The sequence below is a fragment of the Echeneis naucrates genome, chromosome 16 (genome assembly GCF_900963305.1).
Source record: "Echeneis naucrates chromosome 16, fEcheNa1.1, whole genome shotgun sequence".
NCBI classification, from domain to species: Eukaryota; Metazoa; Chordata; class Actinopteri; order Carangiformes; family Echeneidae; genus Echeneis; species Echeneis naucrates.
Window position 1 is genome coordinate 18130514 of NC_042526.1, and position 26891 is coordinate 18157404.

At 40.1% G+C, this 26891-nt stretch overlaps 1 protein-coding gene across 1 annotated transcript in view; it reads left to right on the forward strand.

Moving 5' to 3' along the window:
* Positions 1 to 10234: 10234 nt before the first annotated feature.
* kcnq1.2 (potassium voltage-gated channel, KQT-like subfamily, member 1.2) overlaps positions 10235 to 26891 on the forward strand; it is a 146995-nt gene continuing 130338 nt past the window's right edge. Inside the window, exons 1-5 of the mRNA XM_029522545.1 lie at positions 10235 to 10734; positions 21170 to 21260; positions 26128 to 26254; positions 26440 to 26518; positions 26721 to 26817. Of these exons, the coding sequence (XP_029378405.1) occupies positions 10235 to 10734; positions 21170 to 21260; positions 26128 to 26254; positions 26440 to 26518; positions 26721 to 26817 (894 nt within the window). The remainder of the gene's footprint in view (positions 10735 to 21169; positions 21261 to 26127; positions 26255 to 26439; positions 26519 to 26720; positions 26818 to 26891) is intronic.

Sequence of the window (26891 nt, forward strand, 5' to 3'; positions counted from 1 at the left end):
CAACGACTCCAGGAAACGGTCACCTCATTGGACACCGCTAAAGCGTCTGCGCGGCCGCCATTTTGAAACATTCACGATCCCCGGTAAACAAACAGTCTCAAACTATAAGACGGAAGAGTGGCACGCTCCATTCTAATCAGTTTGTTGAACTTTACTATAGAATAAACAGGGGACGAACATATACTGACATTTAATCGGGGTAGTTACTGAGTGTTAGTCAGTAACCAATTATATGCTCCAACCAACACTTATTTATAGAAAGCGTTAATATTTGTATTCACGCGGGAATTAGCCCTGAGTGTTCCTGAAGTAACTTCAAGCTTCACTTAAAGTTGGTCGAGCAAACGTCAATTCAACCTGTTAAATTTAACCATACCCTCGACTTCATTTCCCAAGAATAATAAATGAACACTGAACATACTTCCGTTTAAAACTTCGTGTCATGTTTGTGGCATTTATGTGAATGCTTTATTTTGTAAACCTACGGTTTATATACCTTGATTAATAGTTTAGAGCCTGTGAGAGAAGAGAGGCAGAGAGAATAGGCCAATAACGTAACTTCCCAATTCCTTCTCCCCACTGAGCCCATATATTGTGTTTATATATGTCTAACCCTAACCCAGAGTCAAAAAAGGCGAGTGTGCGAGTGTGTGTTTGTGTGTAAACAACAACTGAACACTGCCTCTTGGCTTACCATGAAATCTTACTCTACCTTAGCCAATCATCATCACTTAGGTGGTTGTGGTAACACCATTATTCTCTGCTCATAACAGCTCTGTTAATGCAAATGCCAAAGTAGTTCATCCTTTAATACTAAATTTGCGTAGGATAACAGGATAACAGGATTAAAATTGCAGCTGAGGCATCAGCTCAAGCAGCGTTCGGATTTTCTCACTCTAAAATACTTGGGTGTTGGAATTAAACTGACAGATCTGCATCTGTGTGGCAGCCTGACAGGAAACAAAAAAGAAAATAACAAGAAATAACAATATTTTGGTACATTTTCTCCTCACTTCCACAAATCATCTGTACTTTGGTGTCAGGTTGTAAAAGAGCCATTTGCCTGTTGACAGTACTAGATTAATTTCTATTGTGGAAGTGTTGAAGTGTAAAGAACTTTTGTTTTTGTTTTCGTTGACAGAATGGGCTTGGCTTTACATAGATTCAATTCTCACTGACATAAAATATAGACTGTATTTTTTTTTTCTCTATATGTTTTTTCTTTGGTCATGGTTCAGGTTTATGATTAAAAAATGGAAATGTTTTCAAGATCAGAGTTCAAATTTCAAAGATGCTTCTTTCCCTCATTGTATTTTATTGTCCAAATAGTTTTTAACACAGTTTATAATTTGCTGGTGGAAAAATTGGTGGCCCATTTTCACACAGCATTTCCAGCAGTGTATCATTGTGTGAAATACTACAAAAATTCAAATGGCTGTGTTAATGTGTTAAATTATTTGAATTTATTTTATTGAATAAAAAATATGGAGTTACTGGATACATTTATTAATTTGTCATCTACCTGTTACCTGTTACCAATTCCAGCTCACATTGTAGAACATGGAGACTCCGCACAGAAAGGCCCCAGGCTGGGACTCTTCCTGTGAGTCATGAGTTCTAAGCACTATGCTGCCGTGCTGCTCTATTTTTCCACTGAATACTTCATTAAAATTGAAAATGGTAAAAATGTCCTGCCAGAAAAAATCTCTGGCTGTTTTTGTGGGACCAAAAGTTTGATTAAATTCAGAATAAAAAAATAAGAATAAAAATAAAGCTCTGCTCCTTGACACTGCTGTTTCTGTTATAACTCAAATTATAGCAAACAGTTATAGCCCACAGGGCTTTGTCCTGGTTGGAACAGAGCACATGGCTTTCATGGAGGAATGCAGTGGTGGTCACCAACTGGGGGGCCTGGCGCAGGCACCTCCTGCACTTGTTCACCAGCCCACATGTCAGTATTTTGGGGAGCAGGTCGAGCATGGAGTACATAGTGATGTAAATGAGGTATTCACAGTTATAAATTGGACACCTATGGTACAATTTCATAGAGTTAATTGTGACGGTGATCTTGAGGTTCACCTTATCTCTTACCTCTTTGGCCACAACTAGGATCAACTGGTCCAGACTCCCGCCACTTAAGTCCTGGGCATAATTGAAAGCTTCGGTGAAGACCTGAGGGAGGATCTCCTTCATGTTCATAGTCCTCATTGATCCCGAAGAAACAACTGGCCGAGTCAATCAGCTGGAATATCCGGGACTCTCTGATCATCTGATCAGAGATGATCGGATTGATGTTCTCCAGAATGATGCTGGCAGATCGATTAACTATGTTCACTTGTCTAGTGCAGCTCACAGGTGGAGCTCTACCGGATGGTTCACCATCACTTGGCAGACATATCCCTTGATGGAGATTTGAGAGATTCATAGTGGCAGGAATCTCAGTATGCGATCAGGGGGGCTTCTGATGGGTTACTTATGACGTTTGGTTTCCTGATTCTTTTTATTCTAGCCTTGTGGGTCCACTTCTATACAACTTTTGGTTGTCTCTGAAGTCGCTATTTGTGACGTCACCGACACGTAAGATAGCATAACCGCGTTTGCTGAGAAAAAGTGTTCTGGGATTTTACATAACAAATAATTAAATTCCAGAAACAGCGACGATGTTTTTATTTAAAATCACACATTCACATCAGTTTCGCTGGGGATTTAACCTCTCTCTCTCTTGCCAGTCTACGTTCTTTTTAAATGTCCCAGTTTTATGCCGTTTACAGATGCATTATTCTGACGTGCTCCGGATCTCCACACACTCCGGGCTCGGATCAGGATTGAGTGGATTGGATCTCAAATCCACCACTTTAACCTGCTCTGTGAAATAAATGAACTGGTGCGAGACAAAGTTTTCAAAATCTGCTTAATCTGAAGAATTGACTTGCGAGAGCACGGCCTTAAAAGTGACGTTACAAGTCGATTCGGCCCGGTGCCAACTCAGTGACGCTAACATGGGTAAACTAATTCGATAGCATTAAGCTAATGTCTACACGCCATGACGTATTAACTGCTGACTTCATTTTCATATCAGCTTGTTCAAATATTTCTCTAAGAAGAGAAAGACAACTAATGACGATGACTGCCACATGTGGCAACTAATTTGCATTTAAGGCATTGACATAGCCTGTTCTGAGTAGGCGTGACAGAGAGGGCTTTTGAGGTTAAAATACAGGATCAGAATGGAGTTTCACCAATAAATTTCACAGACATGTCCTTGGTGCCTATAAGACTGATTTAAAATTCTTGAAAAGGAGTAAAATATGTCTCATTTAACACAGAGAGTCTGCTTATCAGCTGTTGTCATAATTAAATTTTGACTTAATTATTACAGAAACATAGGTGGTTTAAAGGAGAAGGACAAAGCAAGAAAACATGGTCAGGAAATACAAAAGAAAAACAGAACATTGCAATGCACCATCTAACGTGATGCTGAGGGCAGTGAGGTAGGTGACCTCCTACCTCACTGCTAATAGCTAATAAATCAATCAGGAGAACAGCAAAGGACTTTAATATCAACTACTGTTCCTTGGCTCGGTACTGTAAGAGATTCACCCAAGCCAAAATAGAGAGTCAGACAACTGTCCCAACTACAGTGGTTGGGTACAAATCACTACGGCAGGTTTTTACCGCAGAAGAACTGCAACTTGAGAATTGTCTTACAAGATCAGCTGACATATATTTTGGTTTGTCTCCAACTGAGGTGAGAGAGCTAGCTTACAAATTTGCAGTGGCACGGAAGCAGAATTCTCAACAAGCTTGGGATGACAAAGAAAAAGCCAGCAGTGACTGCTTTACAGGCTTCCTACAGCGGCACCCTGCAGTCTGTCTCAGAGGCAATTAGCTTTGCCAGAGCTAGTGCCTTTAACGAAGAGAATGTGAAGTCTTTTCTTTTTTTTTTTGAGAATCTGGAGAAGGTGTTAACCAGACATTCCAGGAGATATCTGGAACATGGATTACCTGGTGTAACTACAGTACAGAAACCAGACCGATTGGTAGCCAGGCGTAGCTTCAAGCAGGTGGGATCACTCACATCTGGTGAAAGGGGTACCCTGGTGACACTTGCTTGCACAGTCTCAGCAACAGGGAACAATATTCCCCCGTGCTTCATATTCCCTGGGGTGCACTATCGTGATCACTTAATCAAAAATGGGCCACCCGGCAGCAAAGGAGGCGCAAACCCCACAGGGTGGATGAAAGAACCACACTTTGTTGACGCCAAGTGCTCAAAGGAGAAGCCCTGTTTACTCCTTCTGGATAACAACTGCTCACATCTTTTGATTGATGGGCTGAATTTTGCCAGAGAAAATGGAATCATCATGTTGTCCTTCCCACCCCACTGCTTACACAAACTGCAACCTTTGGACAGAAGTATTTATGGGCCGCATAAAAAGCATGTTAACTCTGTCTCTGATTCTTGGATGAGGAATAACCCAGGTAAAACACTCACTCACTTTTTTACTTTTTACACTCAGACTTTATCTGGCATTGTATATGGCTGAAATGTATGTTGCAGTGGTTGTAAAGGAAAAATCAATTTTCAGCTGGCCAGCCAATACAGTCAAGTGTCTTTGGTTTACAACGCCACGCCCCCTCTCCTGGATGGTGTTGTGGTGAAGACACAGGGCTTGAAATCAGTAGACTGGAATATGAAAATAGACTGAACTTTCTCAGGTGACACTGCAGTGTTATACAGACATAGCTGTGGATTCAGTACTTTATGTATCACCAACACAAAAAGATATCTCAGTCTCATCCAAGTTTGTTAAATAAGGAACACTTAAAAGCATTCCGGTTGGATTTACTTGTATGACTCTTGGTGAGTGTTACTAGCTAGGTAGTTGCAGACCAAAGCCCCATTTACTAAACCCTTGAGAGGATTTTGGGGAATGAAGCCCAGTCTAGTGGAGATTATTGTTGTAAGTAATTTTTAGTCACCATAAGGGATGTGTCTCGCAATAAATGTGCTTAATTCTAAACAATCTGTCACAATAATCCTCTAAAACATCTGAATGTAAGGTACAAATATACTCTCATTAGAATATGTAGCAGTATTTTTAGAAATTAACAGCAAAGGATTAATTCATGAATTTAAGAAATCCATCCTTTTATAATCAGTTAATAAAGCCTGGTTGAATCATCCTCATTTCACTTCTGGGTCTATGGTTGTGCAGCATTTGTATAATCATGCATTACAAACTGAAAAGTGAAGATTTAGTCATCAGTCAATCTGCAGGTAATTTGGGCTGAAAAAAGTTACCTCAATTATGTTATTTTTGTATGCATAAATGTTTGCTTTTATCGATTTATTGTTAAAAAAATGCGGAACTGATGGCAAAAACAAATTTAACTACAATTTAACAATTGACAAAATAGATGATATATTGTTTGCAAATAATACTTTTTACTGAAATTTGAAGGTTTCGATCTGGCCCGACCCATCAGCTGCTAAAACATCATGGTAGTGAAGCAGGAAAGTAAATCTATCATTAGACAGTAAACAGACCAGCTCCCTTTAGACAGTATCGTGATTCAGATGGCTGGAATGACATTTAGATGTCTCCACACTCCCTGACTCACTGTCTACTGCAAAGTACCAGCCACCAGCAGCGACCCACCACAAAATTCCTGCAGGCCACCTTTGGGCAGGATTTCTGCTCAGATCACACTGCTGCCTGAAAGGTCACCTTTACATCTGACGCCACATCATCATAGGACATGATATTCAGCAACAAAAACTGGATGAGTCTTTCATGGATGATGGTGCAATCTGAGATGGAGAGGTCACTGAAGCCTGCATACAGGGACTTGGTACCAGCTGTACTACTGAAGCCATAGAGAGGGCCCCATACTAGTGGGCAATAAGGTAAGAAATTAATTATATTAACATTGTTTTTCAATTCAAAGTGATGAAGTAGCAGTATGACTTCTTTGATTGATACAGTTGATTGCAGGGCTAACAAACAGACACAGATAGTGATGAGCAACCACTCACATTCAGACTTATGGGCAACTCAGAGTCACCAATTAACCTAAACAATAAACATTAAAAGGCCTCACTCAAGATCCAATCACAGTTACTTTCTTGAAGATATTCTTGATGAAGGTTTGACAGAATCAGGAAGTGAAGCATCCTGTGTGATTGCCTTAGCAACACTAGTGGTGGAGTAAGGTGGTGTGGTCAAGAAACCTTGCATAGGGGGAAGGAGCTACAGTTCCTGTTCAGATCCCCATCAGAGTCACATGTCAACATGAAGATTACCACGTTCATAAGGCTCTGTGAGTCACCAGAACAAGCATTTCCTCTGAGCTGTTTCAAGCTCAGGGGGTGACAAGGCTGCTGCAGTGAAATTACCAACATTGGGTGGAACTAAGCAGCCAGATGTTTGACATATGGATGTCTTTGTTCCCACTTTGATTGTAAACCACTTGGGGGGGGCAAGAACTATCCTGGTTTTTCACGTGGAGGCCCTAAAAAGAAGTTTTGTCTGTTTTAGCCTCGCAGTTGTAAAGTTTGTCTAGTTTTGCAGACGCATATGACAAGAAAAGATCTACATATGTCCTGAGTCCACATCTTAAAACACATTATTCACGACTGTGAGCTTGCTCAAACAACCTCCAAGGTATCAGCCAACCAGGGTTAAATTCCTTCCTGCAGTTCCTGAACCTCAACACCAAACCAGGTTAACAGTTTATTGACAGAAACTTAGAACTTACTTAATTATTTATAAGTAACCTCAGTCAGTGGTTTGTATCTCTTCATTGGCATTGATTTTTTTTCTCTATCTGCATAGGCATGAGTTTTATATACATGTACACATACACTTGTGCAAATTACAAAACTACAATGGTAATAATTGAAAACTTCAAGGCAGGCTGAGTGTTTGGACACTGGGCCCAGACCTCCAGGGTCCCCTAAAACAGCAGGTCTACTTAATATCAATCAATATCAATTTGGTTTATATAAATTCTGAGTTGAAAATTTATTAGAAATTTCCACCGCAAGTTACAACATCAAGCCCTCCCTCACCCATGTGATGTTCACTCTCCTATCAAAATCTTTCAGACCGTAATTGTTTTAGGTTATATTGAACACAATAGTAGATATAGAGTAGGTATTCAGTATCAGCATTTAGTGCATCACATCACATTCAATGTTTATTTTATTAAATCTGCAAATCACTTGGTGTTTTTTGAATTAGCACTAACTTTTACCGTATTACGTGATTAGCATGCAGAAAGCCATGCTTAAAAACAATCAAGTTGATTGACATTATCACAATTGGTAATTTTGTGCCAACTAATAAATTAATCAAACAACCAAACCATTTCAGATAAAGTCGTGGGATTTTACGGAATTTGTGAGTGGATGTCACTTAGAAATAACACTTGGTTAAAAAATCACTAACACTAAAAAATACATATTGGTAAAGACTGAATGGCAACAGGCCCTCTTCATCTGTATTTACACTGATGTATTATCTGTATCCACATGTGACCGCGGATGTCCTTCCACCAGCTGCTGCTTTTTGAAACTGTGCTGCATTCATGGACCCTCGTTAAAACAAAAGTAAAAATTCACGTCAGCGGTCCGTCCACAAACATCTTGTTTTCGGTTCAAACCTGGATTTGACACATTTGTACGAAGGAAGTTGGGTAGGATAGTCAGTATCGTAACTTGTTACTGAGGGACTATTAAAAGTGAGTGGATGGCGGTAATATTTGACCTCACTGTTGTAAATAAAAGTCACACATTATTAGCCCATAGCTTTAAAAAGTTAAGCTTCGCAATGTGTTTGGAAGTTTATCTTATTTGTTATGTGGTTTTCCAGCAGCGTGTATGACTAATTACTGCCTAATAGATTGTTTCAAGTTCAGTATAAATAATCAGCTACACTCCCAGAACATCACATGAAGTGTTATAATAGAAGATTGCCAGAGTGCCAGTTCTCCAGTGGCCTGTTAACGCAGCACTGTCCAGGCAGAAGCTGCGATGCACTTCAAAGGGTCAGGTCCTACAGGCAGCAGCCGATTGAACACTTGAGCTTTGGCTGTGTGTTTGTGAGCTCTGCAATATAATTTCTAATTTAACAAGTAAAAAGTTCGTGACCGGATCAGATATCCATATAGAGCCAAAAACAACGGACCTGTTGTCTCGCTTCACTGACAGTCATATCTCTTTTTGCGCTGCTAACAACTCGAGATGCGTCTTTGGAGTTCAAGGTAAGATTTCACAAGGTCCGAGCATCCAGCATCAATTGATTAAAGTACTGACTGAATGTTTGGATGATTGTGTAGCTTAATGAAATAACAAAATAACAAACAAACAAACAAAAAAAAAAAAAAAAAAAAAAAAACAACTGATTTCAGGAATTACGTTCAGCACCTTAATGTGGAAAACAACAATTACATTTTTTTATTTCTTGATTGAGCGTGACGGATCTTAACATGATCCCACATGTGTTTATTTAATTTGTGATATGGGTCCCATGCCAGCATCGGTTCAGTTTAACGGAAAGTCACACAATGCTCTGTAACTGTAGAGTCCTAGAGCAGCCAATGCACACACGGCAGTTAATTGTGTGTCTCATGACTGTGGTTTTAAAGGTAGAAACTCTATCTACAAGGAGACAGCAGCTCTTGTGGCGCTTGTCATCGGGCTATCCGCAGTTTGGCGACAGATATGAAAAGGGGCTGGCAGCCTCCAATTAGTCCACCTCCCATGTCCTATGAGGCTTTTTCCATCCATTTAGGCAACATCCGGTCATCTATCACACTACCTGGTTTAGCGTCTTTCCACGGAAGATACTTACCAACTACTTATCTTTGATACACTCATGCAGTGAAAACAAGTTCCAAAGGAATAACGTAGGAGATGGAAAATGCTTTTGTGTAGTTATCATGCTGTCCACACATTCTTTTTTTCTTTTTTGCAAATTTTCAAATTTCGGATGTCTTGCTGATTAACAGTTACATTTGTAGACCCCCCTTTCCTGTGTATTCACCATTCACTATTTTCCAGTTGCTGTATAGTTAATATATGTTCAGTTAGAAATGCTCAATATTAGCAAAAAATCTTTAACTTTGTTATGGATGTTCATGTAAAAATCCAAGAAAAAAACTGGAATAAGTAAAAGGCAAGTTGCAAAACCCACCCACTTGGCTGCGACTGTGGCTTTAGTCAGTGAAACTCTTGCAGGATTAAGCTTCTGTGATCTGTTTTGTCAAACTCTTAGGGTAGGTCACATTGTAGCTGTTGTGGCTTAACATTTGCTCGACGCTGGTATACATTAGATTATTTTCTCTTTGTAGAGTGACCTGCTGTGAATCTGTTTTACCTTCCCAGATGGGAAACTAGATAGATTTTAACATCCATCAGGGGAAAACTCTTTTGAGAAAACTGGTGAAAATCACCTCGTGTAACGACCTGTGGCTGCCACATGAACTCACATATTAGTCTATTCTGGGAATATTACGTGACTCTTGCAGTTCTATGTTCACAGGTCATAAGTCACAGTGTCAGGGCTCATAACCATTTGCAAAGTTCATAGAAATGTCACCACAATTTCTAACTCAGAAATAAAATGGCTTTTTCCCTCCTCTTCATTTAACCTCAGCAGCAAACAGTGGTGCTCACCATGTTGAAGCACGAACATGTGTGTCTGTACAGATTTTTATGTGAAAGCCTGAGAGTATATTTTTGCTGCATTAACTCATGAAAACAGGGAGTCACTTCCTGTTGAAAACCTTCAATTGTTGAACAACTAATTAGGCAGCTTTTGCCCATTTATTTCTCCAAGCACTGAATTATTATATATCTGAATTATTTGGAAACACTTTTCACTGTACACAGAGTAACGGTGGTTCAGAAAATGAAGCTTTACAGTATCCAAAACTTTAGTTTCTCATGATATTTTAATTTAACTGCATTATTGCTGGCTTAGGGGAAGGCTTGCTTTCAGTCTCAGGATCTTTATGGCTCATGCCACTTCTTCCTATGCAGGTATGTGCGCACACTCAGCTCAGCAGAGACGGTTCTTGTCTGCAGCGAGGAGCTAGCCATGCCTCACTGAGTGTATCTTCCTGCTGGGCTTTTACTCTTCTACCTGGACGTTCATCATCATCACCAGCAATTTCCAGGTCCCACAAAACTTGGCCCCTCTGAACTGCACTGTCCTTGTGGAGCAACATGGAGGAAAGACGGGCTCGCTCCTTCCACATGACGTGCCACATTCAGCGTGACTATGGCAGCAGGCTGGGGAGCTCTTTCATAAAATGCAATCCCAATGGATACGCCAGCACCAACCTCAGCCTCAGCTTGGACCAGGATATGGATGCTGACCCTGCAGCCTCCGCTGACACTACAACCAGCGGCGCCACCCTGAAGGCGCCTGCACCTGATGGAAGCCGGTACTCTCCTGTTTCACTGGAACAGGACCCCATGGCGGTGAATAATGGATCAGGCATTCCCTGCTGTCCGCCGGCAGACACAAAGGACCCAGCGCTGCCGACGATACACAGCCAGCCCTCTATCACCTCTGTCCCGCCGCCTCTCCCTCGTTCAAGCTGGCTGCATCATCACCACAAGAATTTCCAGAGCCCTTACATCAAGACTAGCATGCAGGGGGATGTTTACAACTTCCTAGAGAGACCTGCGGGACTGAAATGCTTCCTCTACCACTTCCTTGTGTGAGTATCTGTCAATTTCTATGTTAAGGTCAGTTTGCCAGCAGTGCACAATGAGTAGACATCCTAACAATGGAGATTGACAGATGACAATAAATTAGCTCCATTAAGCTCAAAAGAATGAATAAACTCCAGTTGCATTCAGGAAAAGTAATCTCTCAGCAAACTATTCAAAAACAAGTCTCAAGCACTTGGTTCAAGGAGAAACAAAAACATACATACGATATAACTCATCCAACCAAAGACTTGAATAAATTATAACAAGGCTTAACTTATATATCAGTGGCTAAAGCTGTTTAAAAGTCATCGAACAAGTCAAATGTCTTACTCAAGCAACATGGGTCTGAGAGGTGTCTCCTAGCTCCAGTCTCCCTCTCGTTAATTACATCTAGTGCATCTCCTTTGCAGTACTGGGATCTGGTTCCCAGTAACAAAAGTAGAGGTGTCCGTGGCCAACTGTCTGTCTGTGCTTGTTTCCAGATGACCCAACAGGAGCAGGTCAGTGTGATCTGTTCGGCCACACCTCTGGCCTTTATGAGCTTGGCATTTTCTGCTCTTCCTTACCGCCAAACAAGTCAACAAGAAAGACGATGTTTCCTTCTCTGCTTGGAACACAGTGACCCACACTTAAAACTTAACTTACAAGAATCACTTCCTTAACAGCCGCTAAGCAACTAAGTGTGTCCTTTGTTGGTTCTCAGCTGTTCCAGGATGATGTCATGATAGGAAAAGACTTGGCTGCAGGATTTGGATTTGCGGAGGATGTTTTGGTGTTAGATGTATAGGTGTATTTGGTATCACAGTTCCCATAGTACCAAATTCAAATTCAAATATTCAAATAGCAAAGCTAAAACGTAAATACATTAAGTTAATATCTAAAATAATGAAAAGAAAAAGCTAAAAACATTAATTTAATGCTACTTATTTTTTCATGGATGGCAAATGTTAAATGCCTACTTATTATATTAGATTATATTCATCCCAGAAGCAGTTAAAGAAGTTCCGAATTCCGAATGTGATTAAAAGGGGTGAAACATCCAAGAATATTCCCTGATTGGACTAAAGAATCTTCTGATGTATACCGCAGTTTATCTCCAGACATCATAGTAAACCCTGATCACATGGATTTAGACCAGATTAGATGAAAATATGAATGATAATATTGGAAATTCAGTTGGAAGGTCTCCAATGAACTCTTCTGTTTACATGCAGTTGAATCATACAGTGAGTATAAAGAGAGTTTCTTTGCAGACTTGTTTGTTCTATTTCCTCGTGGCAACAGTATATATTGGCCCAGTCAAATGTCCTAATGCTGTATCCTGGCCTCCTAGTAAATCACTTTGAAAGGGTGTTGGGAGGATTATTGCTGCTCCTGCTGCTGCTTTAGTTGCACTTACATCCAGAAATGTATCATGAAACAGACGCCACGCACCCTGGTGTGTTTAAGTGTAATCATGTTTTTGTCCTGGTGGTCAAACCGCATTTGGTCAAATGATATGATCTTAGTTTCCATATAGTTTTACTCATGCTTCCATTCTGTTCATATTATTGTCTGTTATGTGGGTTTATAAAGGTCTAATTGTTACCACCAGTGATTGTAAATGTTCAACATTATTGCTTGAGATTGTATGAACTTTGCAATAACACAAATAAGAAGTTTGACTGCGGCATCTCTGTGTATCCTATTTGTATCAAAATTAATGATTGTTACAAAATATAGTTGCTCACATACAGTTTGGATGAACTATGACTTTTTAGTCATAGTTCATCCAAACTAAAAGGCAGTTTTTTAGTTTACAACATATGACCCAGTGCCACCTTTGGGATGTTACTTAGCAGTTATGCTGTCGTGACTAAAAATATTAATGATTTTGTTTCCTGTGTAACTTTCAAAAGCAAGATTAATATCTTCCTCCCATTTCTTCCAAATCATCAACCATTATAAAAACACACTCATCCCCCATCAAGGTGCTATAGCTCATTTGCCATCAGAATTCTATAAAAAATTAAGCTTAATGTTCAGTCATCAAATATTGCAGCAAATATTGCTCAGCCTTTGTGAAATTGTACTTGAAGAGAGCTCAAATTAGTCTTTCGTATTAAACTATTAGCTGTGTGAGTCAAAGGTGGATGGAAACACCACAGAGATTCTCCATTCTACTATGTGCGATAATCTATCCTAACAGTGATTCAGGCTCTAATGTTCTCCCCTCACAGAGGAGGGAGAGCCTGAGCCTGTCTGTCATTCAATATTAAACCCTTCAGACTGATCCCCGCTGACACTCTTTTAAGTAACTTTTACTTGTCGATGGCAATCGCTGGTGGCTATCTATTCTCCCTGCCTCTTTAGAGATTGGCAGAGGAGAAGGGATGTATAAAGGGCTGTATGCAGGACTCATGACAGCCGTAATAGGCTTGCTCTACAATGGGATGACACACACACACACAGGTGGCTGCTTTATTCATCACAGCCTTTGTTGTGTGAGGATCAGCAACAGATCCAAATTGCCAGCAATTTCAGCGTAAGCAAACACAGGGCATGTTTGCATGCAGACACAGTCATGTGTCTAACATCACTCATACCCAGATGTGAAAATAATGATGGATTGCAGAAACAATGAAGGGAAATATTCAAACATATTGGCTCATAAAGGCTTATCTGAAAATGCACCGATCAACACTCCATCTGGCTGTTTCCAAACATCTGTCCAATCAACAGGTGCCCTAATACGATAACACACTATCTACAGAACACACATTTAGCAACAGATGACTCCTATCACAATGTACATAAGCTGTAAGTGGGTATCTGTTTTGATGCTTTAAAGGACTTATTTGTTAGTTTTCCTTTTGCTCAGTAAAAAGTTCTATCATCAACAGCTTACCAATTTAGAAGGAACCTTTCTGTAATCACCAAGAGCTGTCTCCAGCAGAAAAAGGCAACAATAACATCTCCATCACATCGTTCCTCGGACCAGCTAACCTCAACCAATCCCATACCTTTCAGAGCTGCATTACAATCTTGTTTATTAAAAAGAAAAGAATAGGGCACTCAAGAAACCATTTGGTGGCAGAAAAAACTGAGAAAACAAATTTCCCCCAACAGGAGACCTTTTCTGTGATAGTTTAGATTTCACCTGGCGTAGATCCAGTATTATCTAGATAATAAGTTGCAAAGCACATCAAAAAAATAACTTTAGCCCAGCAGATTCTTTGTAATACTCTGACATAATTCAAAGTCAGTTTTGTTGAGCAGAGGGGAAATATATAGCCACATTTCTTTAAAGCAGGATTCATCTCATAAAAGTGATTAAACAGTAAATAAATTAACAAAACTGAAGTGACGGTTACTGTTGAAAGCCTTTGTTTCGAAAGCCAAGAAAACAGTCATGGTTAATTTAAAGAGTATTGAATTGAATGCATGAGAAAGAAAAAAACACAAACATACAAACATCTGCCTAAATAGTGTGGACAGACTTAGTCAGGGTGAGTAGAAATCTCTTGGAGGCCAGGCAGCATACATGGACGTGTCCAAAAAGGGTCTTATGCAATGGCATGCAGACTCCCCAGCACACAGACAACCTGGGGAAATGATCCCCTTCACGTTTAGGCCATTCCATCTGAGTCTTTTACATAACCAAAGGGAATAAACATTTATGTCCTCATGATTCCCAAACACCCTTCTCAGACTGCAAGCAGATTATTACCATACCTCTCTGGCCTCTTATCCGTCAAAGACAGCATGTTGCAATACAGAGGGAAAAAAGCCATTTTAAAGTGCTTGAGACGATGAAGGTGATGTTAAAACAGGAGTAAAACAAGAATTCAACTGTCCAGCTGATAAATGTCCTACTCTTACTTATTTAATCATCCTTGTTTGTCATTGAAAACGCTATTATCTGATAAAGGCTATTTTCCCTGCAATGTCATAACACCAGTTTGCTGTGGAGAAATCTCTTTGCACCTGTTTATCCTCGTGAAAATGCAGCAGGCCAGATGTTGTTTGGAATACTTGGCTTTGTTGTGTGTTTTTATATCAGGGCAGATTATTGTAATGGCTATAGTAAAGCTTCCAGGCCTCCCCCTCCATTTATGTGGAACATGTAGAAAGGAAACCTCTTATTAGATATCTGTTTACAAGAGATTATTGACTGAATCAAGTGTACTGTACGGGCCACTTCCATTTCTCTGTTGAAATTTATGTACACTAGGGAATGACTTTTAATACAAACTTCTCATGCACGTTAAGGACTTTGACTCTAAAATTATACATTCCTTGATGTCCAAGTACTTTATAATATCTCATTTAGTTCACTACTTCATGTTGTGTTGATTTTAAGGGATACATTTTAGATACTGGGCAGCACAACGGCATACAATAAGAAGATTGCAGGTTCGGTTCCCACCCTGAGGCCTTTCTCTGTGGAGTTTGCATGTTCTCCCCGTGTCTGCATGGGTTTACTCCCACCATCCAAAGATATCATGTTTGGGTTAACTGGTGACTAAATTGTCTGGTAGGTCTGAGTGTGAGAGTGAGTGGTTGTTGGTCTCTGTCTGTCTCTGTGTGTTGGCCCTGTAACTCGCTGACCTGTCCAGGGTGTATCCTGACCTCACCCAGTGTGAGCTGGGAATTTGCTCCAGCACCCCCTGTGACCCAAAAACAGATAAGTGATGGAAGATGAATGAATGAAAGAATGAATTTTTTGCACACAGCAATAACCAGCCTATTTTTACATGTTAGAAATAATTGTCAGGCTTCTACATAGGACAGTTGCTGTAAGCAACTAACTTATGCCAGGCTTAAGCAAAGAACTGAAGCCTGCAGCTAGCAATAAGCTAGCAAGGAAGTTTTTCCTTGCCAATGTTGCCAAGTGCCTGCTCATTGGGGGATCTGTTGGGTCTCTTTAAATCATTTTATAAAGAGTTCGGTCTAGACCTGCTCTATATGTAAAGGGCCTTGATGTAACTTTGTTATGATTTGGCGCTAGACAAATAAATCTGATTTGATTTCATTTGCAATACATTAATTTACTGTTGATGTATAGTACAGGCCAATAATTCTCTGAATTAATCACTAAGCCAAAAAGTCACCTCAGTATATCACAGCCCAAAGCAGGAAAACTTCACGCTTCATCTGCTGTTTTTGTATAAAAATAGAAAATTGAAATAGTTTTGGATTATTTTAGCAGTCAATGGACTTAATCCAAAATGACAATGTTTTTCTTTCACTCCTTTCTAACATAAATTATTGCTCCACTGTCAAATTGAACTTGACCCACCTGACCCTGAAGTAAAGCTTGAGCCAGATGATTGTGTAACCCTAAGACGCTACTAACTACACATGTTGCTGGTGCAGAATCTGACATATTTGTGTTCATATTTGTTATCAATGACACTGTGATGGTCGTCTGATACTCCTCCCAGCTATCTCTCTTTTCATTCGTCTTGCCCTCCTCTAATGAGATTTGTATCTATTGTCCAAGTATTTGGTGGACAAGCTGATCGGTTGTGGATCATGCTGATATCTGACCCCTCAGGTATGGCTCTCTCATAAAAATGTGGCATTAATGTAATATAACTCAGCTTGAGCAGACACCATGTGGATATTTAGCTGGTTCCATGGGAAAACAAACATGAGCAGTGCAAAAGTTTAGGACTGGGTCAGTGGAAGGTGAGAACAGGGATAGAGAATGTGCATGTCTGTGCTATTCAGTCTACAATATTTGACCTTTCATGCAAACTATAGTTATGTGCAGGCATTGATGATTAAACATCTTCCATTCTTGTTACCCACACTTTTCTGTGTTTAGGTAATTTTCCTAAGATTATTTTGCCTTAGTCTCACAGCTGATTGAGCAGAGGGTTCGCTTTGGCTCTATGTTGTACTTATTTTTGTGAAGCTGGGCGGATCAACACTCATTCTCACTAATTCTCACTAAAGCTCCAGCTGTTTTCTTTTAATCAGATCCCAGGGGTTTTGGCGCTTCCAAATCAGGCTGGCTAATGGCTGTGACCCAGTCCTGTCTGCAGTAGACACTCCAGCATAGACGGCTTTAGGATATGACTTTATGAAAATGCTGATTCACAAAATCTAGCTAAATATCACGACTACCTTCCTTTGATTGTTTCATATAACATACAATAAATCAAGTGCTTTGTTGTGTTTTCCACAGTATTTCTGGAGATATGTGAAGTGCAGATTTTTTACAACACAAATTCGGTTTGGACCGCTTGTATTAATTCAGCATTACTGAAAATGCAGTTTTCAAGCAACAGAATACATAATCAGCTCTACACAGTCAATATCATCAATTTAAAAAAAAACATTCTGACTCTAGGTTGGCATTAATCAAATCAAATCAAATCAAATCAGATTTATTTGTATAGCGCCAAATCATAACAAAGTTACATCAAGGCACTTTACATATAGAGCAGGTCTAGACCAAACTCTTTATAAATGTATTTAAAGAGACCCAACAGATCCCCCGATGAGCAAGCACTTGGCAACAGTGGCAAGGAAAAACTTCCTTTAAGAGGCAGAAACCTCGAGCAGAACCAGGCTCAGGGGGGGCGGCCATCTGCCTCGACCGGTTGGGTTGAGAGAGAGAGAGAGAGAGAGAGAGAGAGAGAGAGAGAGAGAGAGACAGGCAGGCAGGCATTGGAGGGGGGGGTGTAGGCAGGAACATGTTGTTGCATGAAGTTCATGGAGTTGAGCTGAATTCATGCTATATGGGACCAGCAGGTGTTGCAGGAACATGGGATGGAGATGAGTCACCACCTGCAGGATGAGGACAGGGAGAGAGAGGAGAGGAGACAGAGACTTTGGCAGAACATGGTTAGTAAATGTAGTATAAATGCTTTGAACTGGGTGAAACTGTTTTTTTTTTTTTTTAAGAAAGATGGTTTTTATCAGCGCATGCGCATTAGGGTTAAGGATTAGTGCAGAACAATTACAGATGTCTTATACAGGCTCAATGCTTGTTTGGAACAGAGGAAATCTGTAAAAGAGGGTATTTCACTCTCTTTAATGCCAATCAAAATTAACTTGACAATATATTACTCACCGTAAGATGGCTCTGGGTTGGATTACCTTGACTGGGGCCTTTCTTTAAGGAGTTTGCATGTTCTCCATGTGGCTTCGTGGGTTCTCTCTGGGAATCCCAGCTTCTACCCAGAGTCCCAAGACATGCATGTTTAGATTAACTGGACCCTGAAAGGTCTTTAGGCGTGAATATGAATGTGAGTTGTTGTTTGTCTCTTTGTTTTTTTATATCTCAACTTTGTGATAGACTGGGGACCTGTCCAGGGTGTACAATTTGTCATTTGGGGTTGTGACCCTGAAGGATAAGCGTTATAGACAATGTCTGGGCAGAAATGGTGCTCTAATGAGCCACATTTAATACAGAATTTGCTGTAGCTTTGTGCTGGATGACTTGTCCACTGCATTATGGCATTTGTCTCAGAGCTGGCACATTCTTTTGGAATGATATTGCATTGAATTGTTATCCCTTCAAAACAAAACAAATACCATAGCCCCATACTGTATCCTGAAGGGAAACACAGATTACATGACCTCATCAATGACCTACATGGCAGTGACATCATATTTATGCTTACTGGAATAAAATCACCTCACTTCAACACAGGGAAAATGGATTTCAAGTGACTTTACCTACCCTCTGCCCTCTGTGCGCTCTCTGGTAATGCCACTGTCCGAGAGCCAAGCCATAATGTAACAGATTGGCACTCCAATTGTCCAGTCGCACATCAGATCAGTCAGTGTACAGTGGACAATAATACCACAGCAAAATATATATCACAATGACAAATCTGTTCTATTACATGTCTCCTCTGTGACTCTTATGTGTGAATATGCATGATACCTTGTTTTAGGAGTTGATTGCTATTAAGAATTAAAAATAGCTTTTTTTTTTTCTTCTTGTTTTCAAACGTGATCAACATGTCATCTTAAGATCCAGCAGAATTCAACAACAAAGTCATGTGGTTCAATTTATCTGTTCTCCCAAAACTCAAACCCAAAAAGATGTACACACAAATGAACACACCATTTGTGCCACTTTTCCTGCTTTGTTGTGGTGCCCTGCATGATCAATTACTTTCCTTTAGCGAAAAAGTCTACTCTAAAGGGGGTTGGATTGGCTGTAAGACCTGTTTTTATTGTCATAAACATCTTAAATCCTTCACTCCCATATGTCGAGGACATGACACAGGGGGTGTGGCTAAACATGAAATCTCCACATGCTCCACATGCCATTGGCTGATTTCAACACTGAAGGCTGAACCATCTAGCCAACATGTCACATGCTGTCTGGTAGTGTTGAGCAAACAGCGAACCAAACCAAAACAGGATCCTCTTCATCACACTCTGTTGAGTCTCTGTGTCTAACTGTGGTCATTGGGGTGAAAATGACCCGTATATATGACACTGCTGATGATGTCCCCTCACCATAGTTTCCTCATAGCCCTGCGGATATCCTATTACCATTGTGCTCCCATTTTCTTTGCATTTGTGTTTTAAACACAATCCAAGGGAGGATGGCTACAGGATGGTGGGGGGGGGGACTAATCCTCAGAATAAAATCACTGTCCCATCTGGCCAATGTGTTGTAGACTTTGTGTAAGGGGAATCCTCCTTTAGGAGTCTTATCCTCCATCACCTCACTCTTACACTTGCACTTGTACTACCACATGACAGGCCAGAAAGGAGCAGGATGCGTTGAGCTTGTCACACATACTCAACACACTTTTCCTTAAATTTCCTGGATCAGGTGTGTGTCCCATTTACAGGTGGGGATGAGTTTCCGATGTAGTCAGACACTTCTGTGCAAAACTAATACATAAATTGTAGACTAAATCGTTAATGTCATGATAACACTAAAGATTTTTCTGGAATATATATATGTTTATGAATCTGTATGTTACATGAATAATGATAAACAACAGACACTTACATAACCCTTCCGGCATATGGCATCTAATCCATCTTGTAATACATGGCATCATAATGCACTGCTGTGTGTTGTTAAAGTGAGCTTGATCGTGATGCTGGTAAAGGCAAACATTCACAGTATGTCATGTAGAAGCACTTAAAAGATGCATTTCAAGGATTATTTCTGGGATGGTGAAAATCCACACAACAGATTCTACTCTCAGTTTTGTGGGGTCAGAAAATCTAAATTTTTCTCAGTAAGTTGACTCAAGTAAAAGTCTTAAAGTGGCTAGAACTGAAGGCACTGAAATAGCAAAATAAATCGTAATTAATGACTTTTAAGAAGTCGAATGAATAATTTTAATATTTTTGAGGCACCATGAATGAAATAAACAAATAAAAGTGATTACATAAATATACAACCATTTAAAAAATATTAATACATTATTCATCCTACAGGTATTGTATATCCTATATCTAAAATTTTGTGCGTATGTATATCTGACAAATATGCAGCAGGTATACACTTTGGCATGTCGTTTTTTCTTTACCAAAAATGTATAAACCAATAGAAAACATAGGATGAAAAAAAAAAGTAAATAAAAACGGGAAGACACATACTTGAAAAGATGGAAGTTAAAATTGAAAATGATTTTATCCTAAAAGACTAATTTGTATGCTGCTGCATTACCTTCCTCTCTCGACCTTTCTCCTCTATCCTACCTTGCTATAGGTGTGCTGAAGGTGCACATCCCCCACAGACCATAATAGTAGACTGTATATACACTGGCAGATGGACAGTCTTGTCGGAATGTTTCTCCGTTGCTACGAGACGTGGAAACATCCTGCTAGCTGTTAATACAAAGTTAATAAAAAGGAGATTGATGACAAAAAGAAAAACAGACTAAGTACCTTGACATTTATAGAACACAACTGGACTGTAAACACCTCGTTTCTCAAATATTGTAATTCTTTGCTGAACCCTCGTGGCGTGAAATTGAAAAATGTCCCCACTCACCGAGGCCTGTCCTCAGTCAACTGGTATTTAGCGCAAAAGTCTGTCTGCACTCGATTCTTAAGGAAAGCTGGCTCTATTTCTCATGACAGCCAAAATCTCGTTAGTCACATTCGAGTAATGCCCATACACAGCAAAAGAGGCCCGAAAGTGGCCAAGAGTGCATTTATATAGAGTTTAAAAAGGTGAAAAACGTGAATATTTTAGTCAAAAGGTCAAACCTTCTGGCTCCTACATATTGGTTCCTACATCCTTTCAGAAACTAATTCAAAATTAAACATATTTAAAATGTTCAGTGTCATTTGTCCTTGCTCAGGTTTTATCCAATGATTATGTTTCAGTGCTTAAGTAAAATATGTATATAGTTATAATTGAAATGATAATGAAGGGTTTCTATCTGGTTACATGTCATCAGTGGAACAGTGATATTGAGTGGAGATTACTCACACTAAACACTGTGTCCCTCCCAACAGCTTCCTCATGGTCCTGGTGTGTCTCATCTTCAGTGTCTTGTCAACTATAGAGCAATATGCAGACTTTGCCACTGGAACCCTCTTCTGGATGGTGAGTACGTCTACAGTGCTGATTCACAAACAAGCCTAATAATTCACTTGTTGATTGCTGTAAGTATAAGATACATTATTATTTCCATTGTTCGACTGAAATGATAATAATAGACCAGTTGACAGAATGAAATTAGCAAATTATTCAGCATCATGATTTGTGAGAATTTGCTCGGCCTTAATGAGCTTTTTCTAAGACATCAATTTGCACTCTTTACATTTGTAACTTTGCAGTTTTGATCATCATCTGTAGCCCAGTTTTTGCTCTCCAAGAAAATCCAGTGCTTAGAGCATAAACTGGTGATGAGTACGAGGCCATGCAAGCTTCCTTGCAGTACCGTCCTAAATCCACATGATGGAGACAGAAGATTTGGGCTGGGAAGGATCTTAAACCGCCATCTTACACCTCAACCAAAGATATCACAGAGCTCAAAATGATTAATCACTTAATAGTTACTGCAAGTCAGCTGACACCTGCCAGCTTGCACCTAAGGCACTTAACAACTTGTAGTATGTGTACAGAGATTATTAGAATGGCTATGATGAGCAGCCATTGTTTTTACAGCATTATGATGACACTAGGTACGCAGGAGTGTTTGGCCCCACACAGACTGTACTGGTTGATACTTCTAGATTGACTTTTTTGTGGCTTATTAGGTCATTAAGGCTGCTAAGTGATGCAATAAATCCCAAGCTTACAACAGGTACAGAAAATTATGGCTCCAGTTTGGAATCTCTACAAAGAGCTTGCATCATCTGTCTCTTGCCAGCACACTGTGAATATAAATACACACGTAGCTACTGCATACTCACGAACAGTTTACACAGACACTCACACAAAGGCTGCACACACAAAGACGTGGGTGGACACACACACACACACATGCACACTCTCACAAGAAAACACACGTACCACCTCCTGGGTCCGGGGGGCAATCAGAGGACAAAGTGGACGCTGTGTTCTGTAAACTTTTGACCAGTGCCCTTTGAATTCCTACTATCAGTTATTCATTTATTTACACCCAGGAAGATCCAAAAACTCTCAGTCATTATCTCTTCGCCTGATTCTGTCTTTCTCTTTTTCTGTCTCTCTCCACCCTCCAGCCCCCTCTTGACCTACACCTTTTTTCTATTGCTTCATTATCCAAGATGCTAGCATCCCATAAAGACAGAGAGAGGGGGAAAAAAAAACATGCTCAATGCTCAATGACTGCTTTTAATACTTAATTTTTTTTTCTGTGTGATTTATTCACACATCTGGCTTGTGCTATATAATCAAGTCCAATAGTTGTAGGCTGCTTTTCCAATTAATTGCAATGGATAAGTGGTCTCAGACTTTTGGATCCCGCTGTATGATGCGTGCCTTCGAGGGGGCGTAGGCATGGCAGCATACACTGGTGGTAGCAGCTATACTTGGGTAGGTCATGGTTAGCTGACATCTAGGACTGACAGGCTGCTTGTTTTGGATGGCAGAGGGGACATTTGTCCTTGAGGCAATTTGGCCTTGAGGGCTGCTGCCAGAGGGAAGCTGCTGAGCTGTGCAGAGGCACACAGGCACACACCTGTGTCAGATGTTGATACATACTACACAACAGTTTTTCTGCCCTCCCCGTGTTGTTTGTTGTGTTTTTTAATTAGATTTTTTTTGTACTAGCCCACGCTATGTTAGGGTCATTTCTAAACAGACTACACCCTCACTAATTTTGTGATAAAAATTAAACATAAAATATAAATATTGTTTCTGTTGAGTTACCAAATGGAAAAAGCTGAAGTCAGTAGTTTGCTTTGAGATTAATGCACATTATGAATGTGGGATTAGGTGAGAAATACAGAGGCCAACAGAGATGAAGTGATGAAAGCAAAACAAAAACCCATTGACCAAGATTATTGTGTAATTTAGCGCAGTAAAGTAATCAACAGGAGGTAGCGATGTCTGAGAGGTTAGCTGCATTGTGCTTTTGGCCAGGCAGAAATGTATCAGCAGATCAAAGATAAAAATTAATTCCCCAAAGGAAGTACAGTACAGTCAATCATTTAGCAAATATGTACCTGTGCACTGTGCAGAAGTAAAGATAGAGGCAATAACAGAGCTGTATTAGCAACATATTAGCTCCAGATGGTTGGTGTGAGGCCAACCTCGGTTAACAGCAATCTGATCATAGATAAACTAAAAACTAAATCATAAATTGACAGATATTGCTCAATAAAGGGCCTTAAGTAACAATATCAGTTAGGAACCAGCAGCTGTTGCTACGACCAGAACTGATGACTCAACAACAACATCAGTACTTTTGAACCTTGGACCCTCATCGCTCAAATGTTTGTTGGCCTTTTTGGCCCCCAAACACTTCAGGAATGTCACCCTCACCAGCATGCCATACTAATTCCACTCTACCACTGTCTCCTCCTTTATCCTGAATTATCACTGTTCAGTATCCGTGAAGTTTCCCTGATCAGAAGTAAGTAAATCCTCACGGTTTTTGTGACATTCTGGTGTTTCCTTGAGTCTATTTCCACCACAAGAAATCCTGAAATCCGGATGGGAAGATAAATGCTTGTGGGAGCAAGAGTACAAAATGTTTTCGCTGATTTGTTCACAGTTAGTATGCCAACTGTCTATGAGAATGAGATAATAATTATCGAAGAAATGCATGAACAGGAAAATGAAAGCAGCAGGGAGGGAACTAAACTGGTTAGCAAAATTACTGAGATTTTTCATACTTATTAGGGAATACTATCCAATGTTTGTCTTTGTGTTTGCCCTGTGATCGACTGGCACCCCACTCCTCGTCCAAAGTGAGCTGGGATTGGCTCCAGCAGCCCGGAGACCCAGAAACGGAAAAAGCGGGAGAAGATGGATGACATTATTGTGTGGAACCCAACATAACCAAAGCCAAGCCTATTGTTCTGGATTGTGTACCATCAGTGAGCCCCTAAAGCTTTATAAAGCTCAGGTTAATATAGCTGTAATTATGAGGGACTTTGTGTGTCTGTGTGCGCTTGCATGCACCTTCCTTGTAGTGGGACACACAGATGAGGCAGTCTAATCACATATTCATCTAATACCCCAGCAGATCTTCAAATGTGCTTCAGCCGCGTATGGCTTGACGAGATTATTGCTGCGCAAACAGGCAGCTATTTTCAGCAAACATGTAGTTTCCAGTTTCTGATACACAACACAAAACACTCCAACACCTGGGTGACCCATTTTATGGAATTATTATGACTAATTCCAACAAATGCTCTACCTTTGACTTTCAAATGTAACCCAGATGTTCTAATTACTAAGCTTGATGAACTGGCAGTCTGTGTACATTTTGTGCTGGTGTTGATGTGGCAATGTTATTAGTGTGTTTTTTTATTTATTTTTTTCTAGAAACACGCATACACACACACACACACACACAATGAACTTTGAACTATAACCTCCCCATTAAAGGGTAACTATAGTTTTTTCTTAAGAGGATGGAAGTAAAGTTCCTTACTTTGGTTCAGTGCAGTTATAAACTCACAGATGTGAGACAAGCATAATATTTTACTTTCCTACACAGACAATAAAGCTTCAAGGGGTGAAATTGGTGCTATAGGTAGACAATATACAAATGACAAATGAGCTGCAGCAACACTGTCTGTCAGCCTGATTATCAGCCTACGCTACAGGGACTTACTGAACCATCTCTGCCTGTCTCTGTCTTCAATTCTCTCCCCTTTTTTCTTCCTCTCCCTTTGTCTTTAACTCAATTACAGTAAATGAGCAATTCATGGAGCTGAATGAGGAGAATAGGAATCCAAGGCCAGACGACTCAAGCGAAAAAAGTAAAGCTGTAAACATGGTTGATTATTGGTTGAAAATTTGGAAAGCAGCAAAATAGTCCATGTGGTTACTTCATTAGTATAGTGAACCCAATGGGGGTCTCAATTTAGTGCTCAAAATAAAATAGTTTTCCACACTATTGTTCAAAAGTGTATACATCAGTGCATTTTCTATCCTCAATTGATACTTCAGCCGGCCAGGATAGTGTCTCCTGTGATTGACAGGTCATTGTTTTTGGGCTCTGTGGTGCTGTGTTATTGCAGCAGGGCTCGTGGTATTATGTTTCATATAAGCAGTGGTCAGGGAGCAGCTAGTTCAAGCAGTCCTTGAGATGGCCACCCACATGGCCTTAGATTTGAAAAGAAAGTATGGTGGCTAAATATTACTGATACACGGTGGCCAGGAAAGTGATCTCCATCAAGTAGAGCTAATGAGTTCATTCTACAGTAACAAATGCACAAACTCACATGGTGGAATGTAATTTAAAAGGAGCAACTTCAACAGGCATGTAAGTGAAAGGTCACAGCTCAAAACAAGCTTTATTTGTGCATTTTCACATCAAGTCTCTTTATCTGTTTTTAGGTCTGAGGAAAAGGTTTACTTTTACAACATAATCCAAACAACTTGAATATTTGTCCTTATCTGTTGTTATCTGTCGTGAAATGCCGTGTAATGGCATTTCATCCCATGGCTTCAATTGCTCAGACATTGACCCTGTCTCAATATGAGCTGTCATCAGCCATGTTATCAACCGCCATCTTCTCTCCTGGGTGGTTGGCAGTCTTGGTCCTGCTAGACCACCTAGGAGTCTCTCTTTCTCGATGTCACCCACCTGTCATTGCCCACTCATATCATATCTTAAACCTTGATGATTGATTAGAATGGCTTTAATGCTTTTAGATTAGCTTTAATGTGTGGCATTGTGTTATCAATGCTCTTGAAAATGATACCGTATCTCCTTCCACATCCTCTTGTCCTGTATGTGTTTTGCGATTACTTTTTCAGTACCAATGATTTAATGTAACCCTTGTTCTGTTTGCATTGTGTTCCACAGGAGATTGTTCTGGTGCTGTTCTTTGGCTCAGAGTATATGGTCCGGCTGTGGTCGGCTGGTTGTCGCAGCAAATATGCGGGCATCAAAGGACGCCTCCGCTTTATCAGGAAGCCCATATCAATCATAGGTGCACCTGGCATTTTCCTTTGTTCTCATTTAATGCAACGGATGCATGAATTGTTCTTGTAGATCAACAACTTAGATCATTCAAGCAATGCAAGGCTCTATTTTATAGCAAGGCAACTGAACAGATTCCAAATATGATTGGTTGAGATTTTACTTTCTTTGGTTTCTCTCTCCGCCTTATTGCAGATTTGATAGTGGTCATCGCCTCAATCATTGTGTTGGGTGTGGGGTCCAATGGCCAAGTATTTGCCACATCTGCCATCAGGTACAGAAATTGCTTTACTATGCATTTTATGAATTAGTCATAGGTAAAGAGTAGGGCTGAACAATGCACATTTCACCTTGTAAAAAAAAAAAAAAAAAGAAATCGCTCATGTGGTTTGCATAATTCCATAGGCCATATTGTGATTTTGATAATACTTTAAGTACTTGCTGGGGATCAGAATATAAAAGGGTGTGTGTTGCAGGGGCATCCGCTTCCTCCAAATCTTGCGCATGTTACATGTAGATCGACAGGGGGGAACATGGAGGCTTCTTGGATCTGTAGTTTTCATTCATCGACAGGTGAGTATTCCGGGTGACACTAAACAGGGCTGTCCAAATCTCGCTTTTATAACATTTTCGTTCAATCACGTATT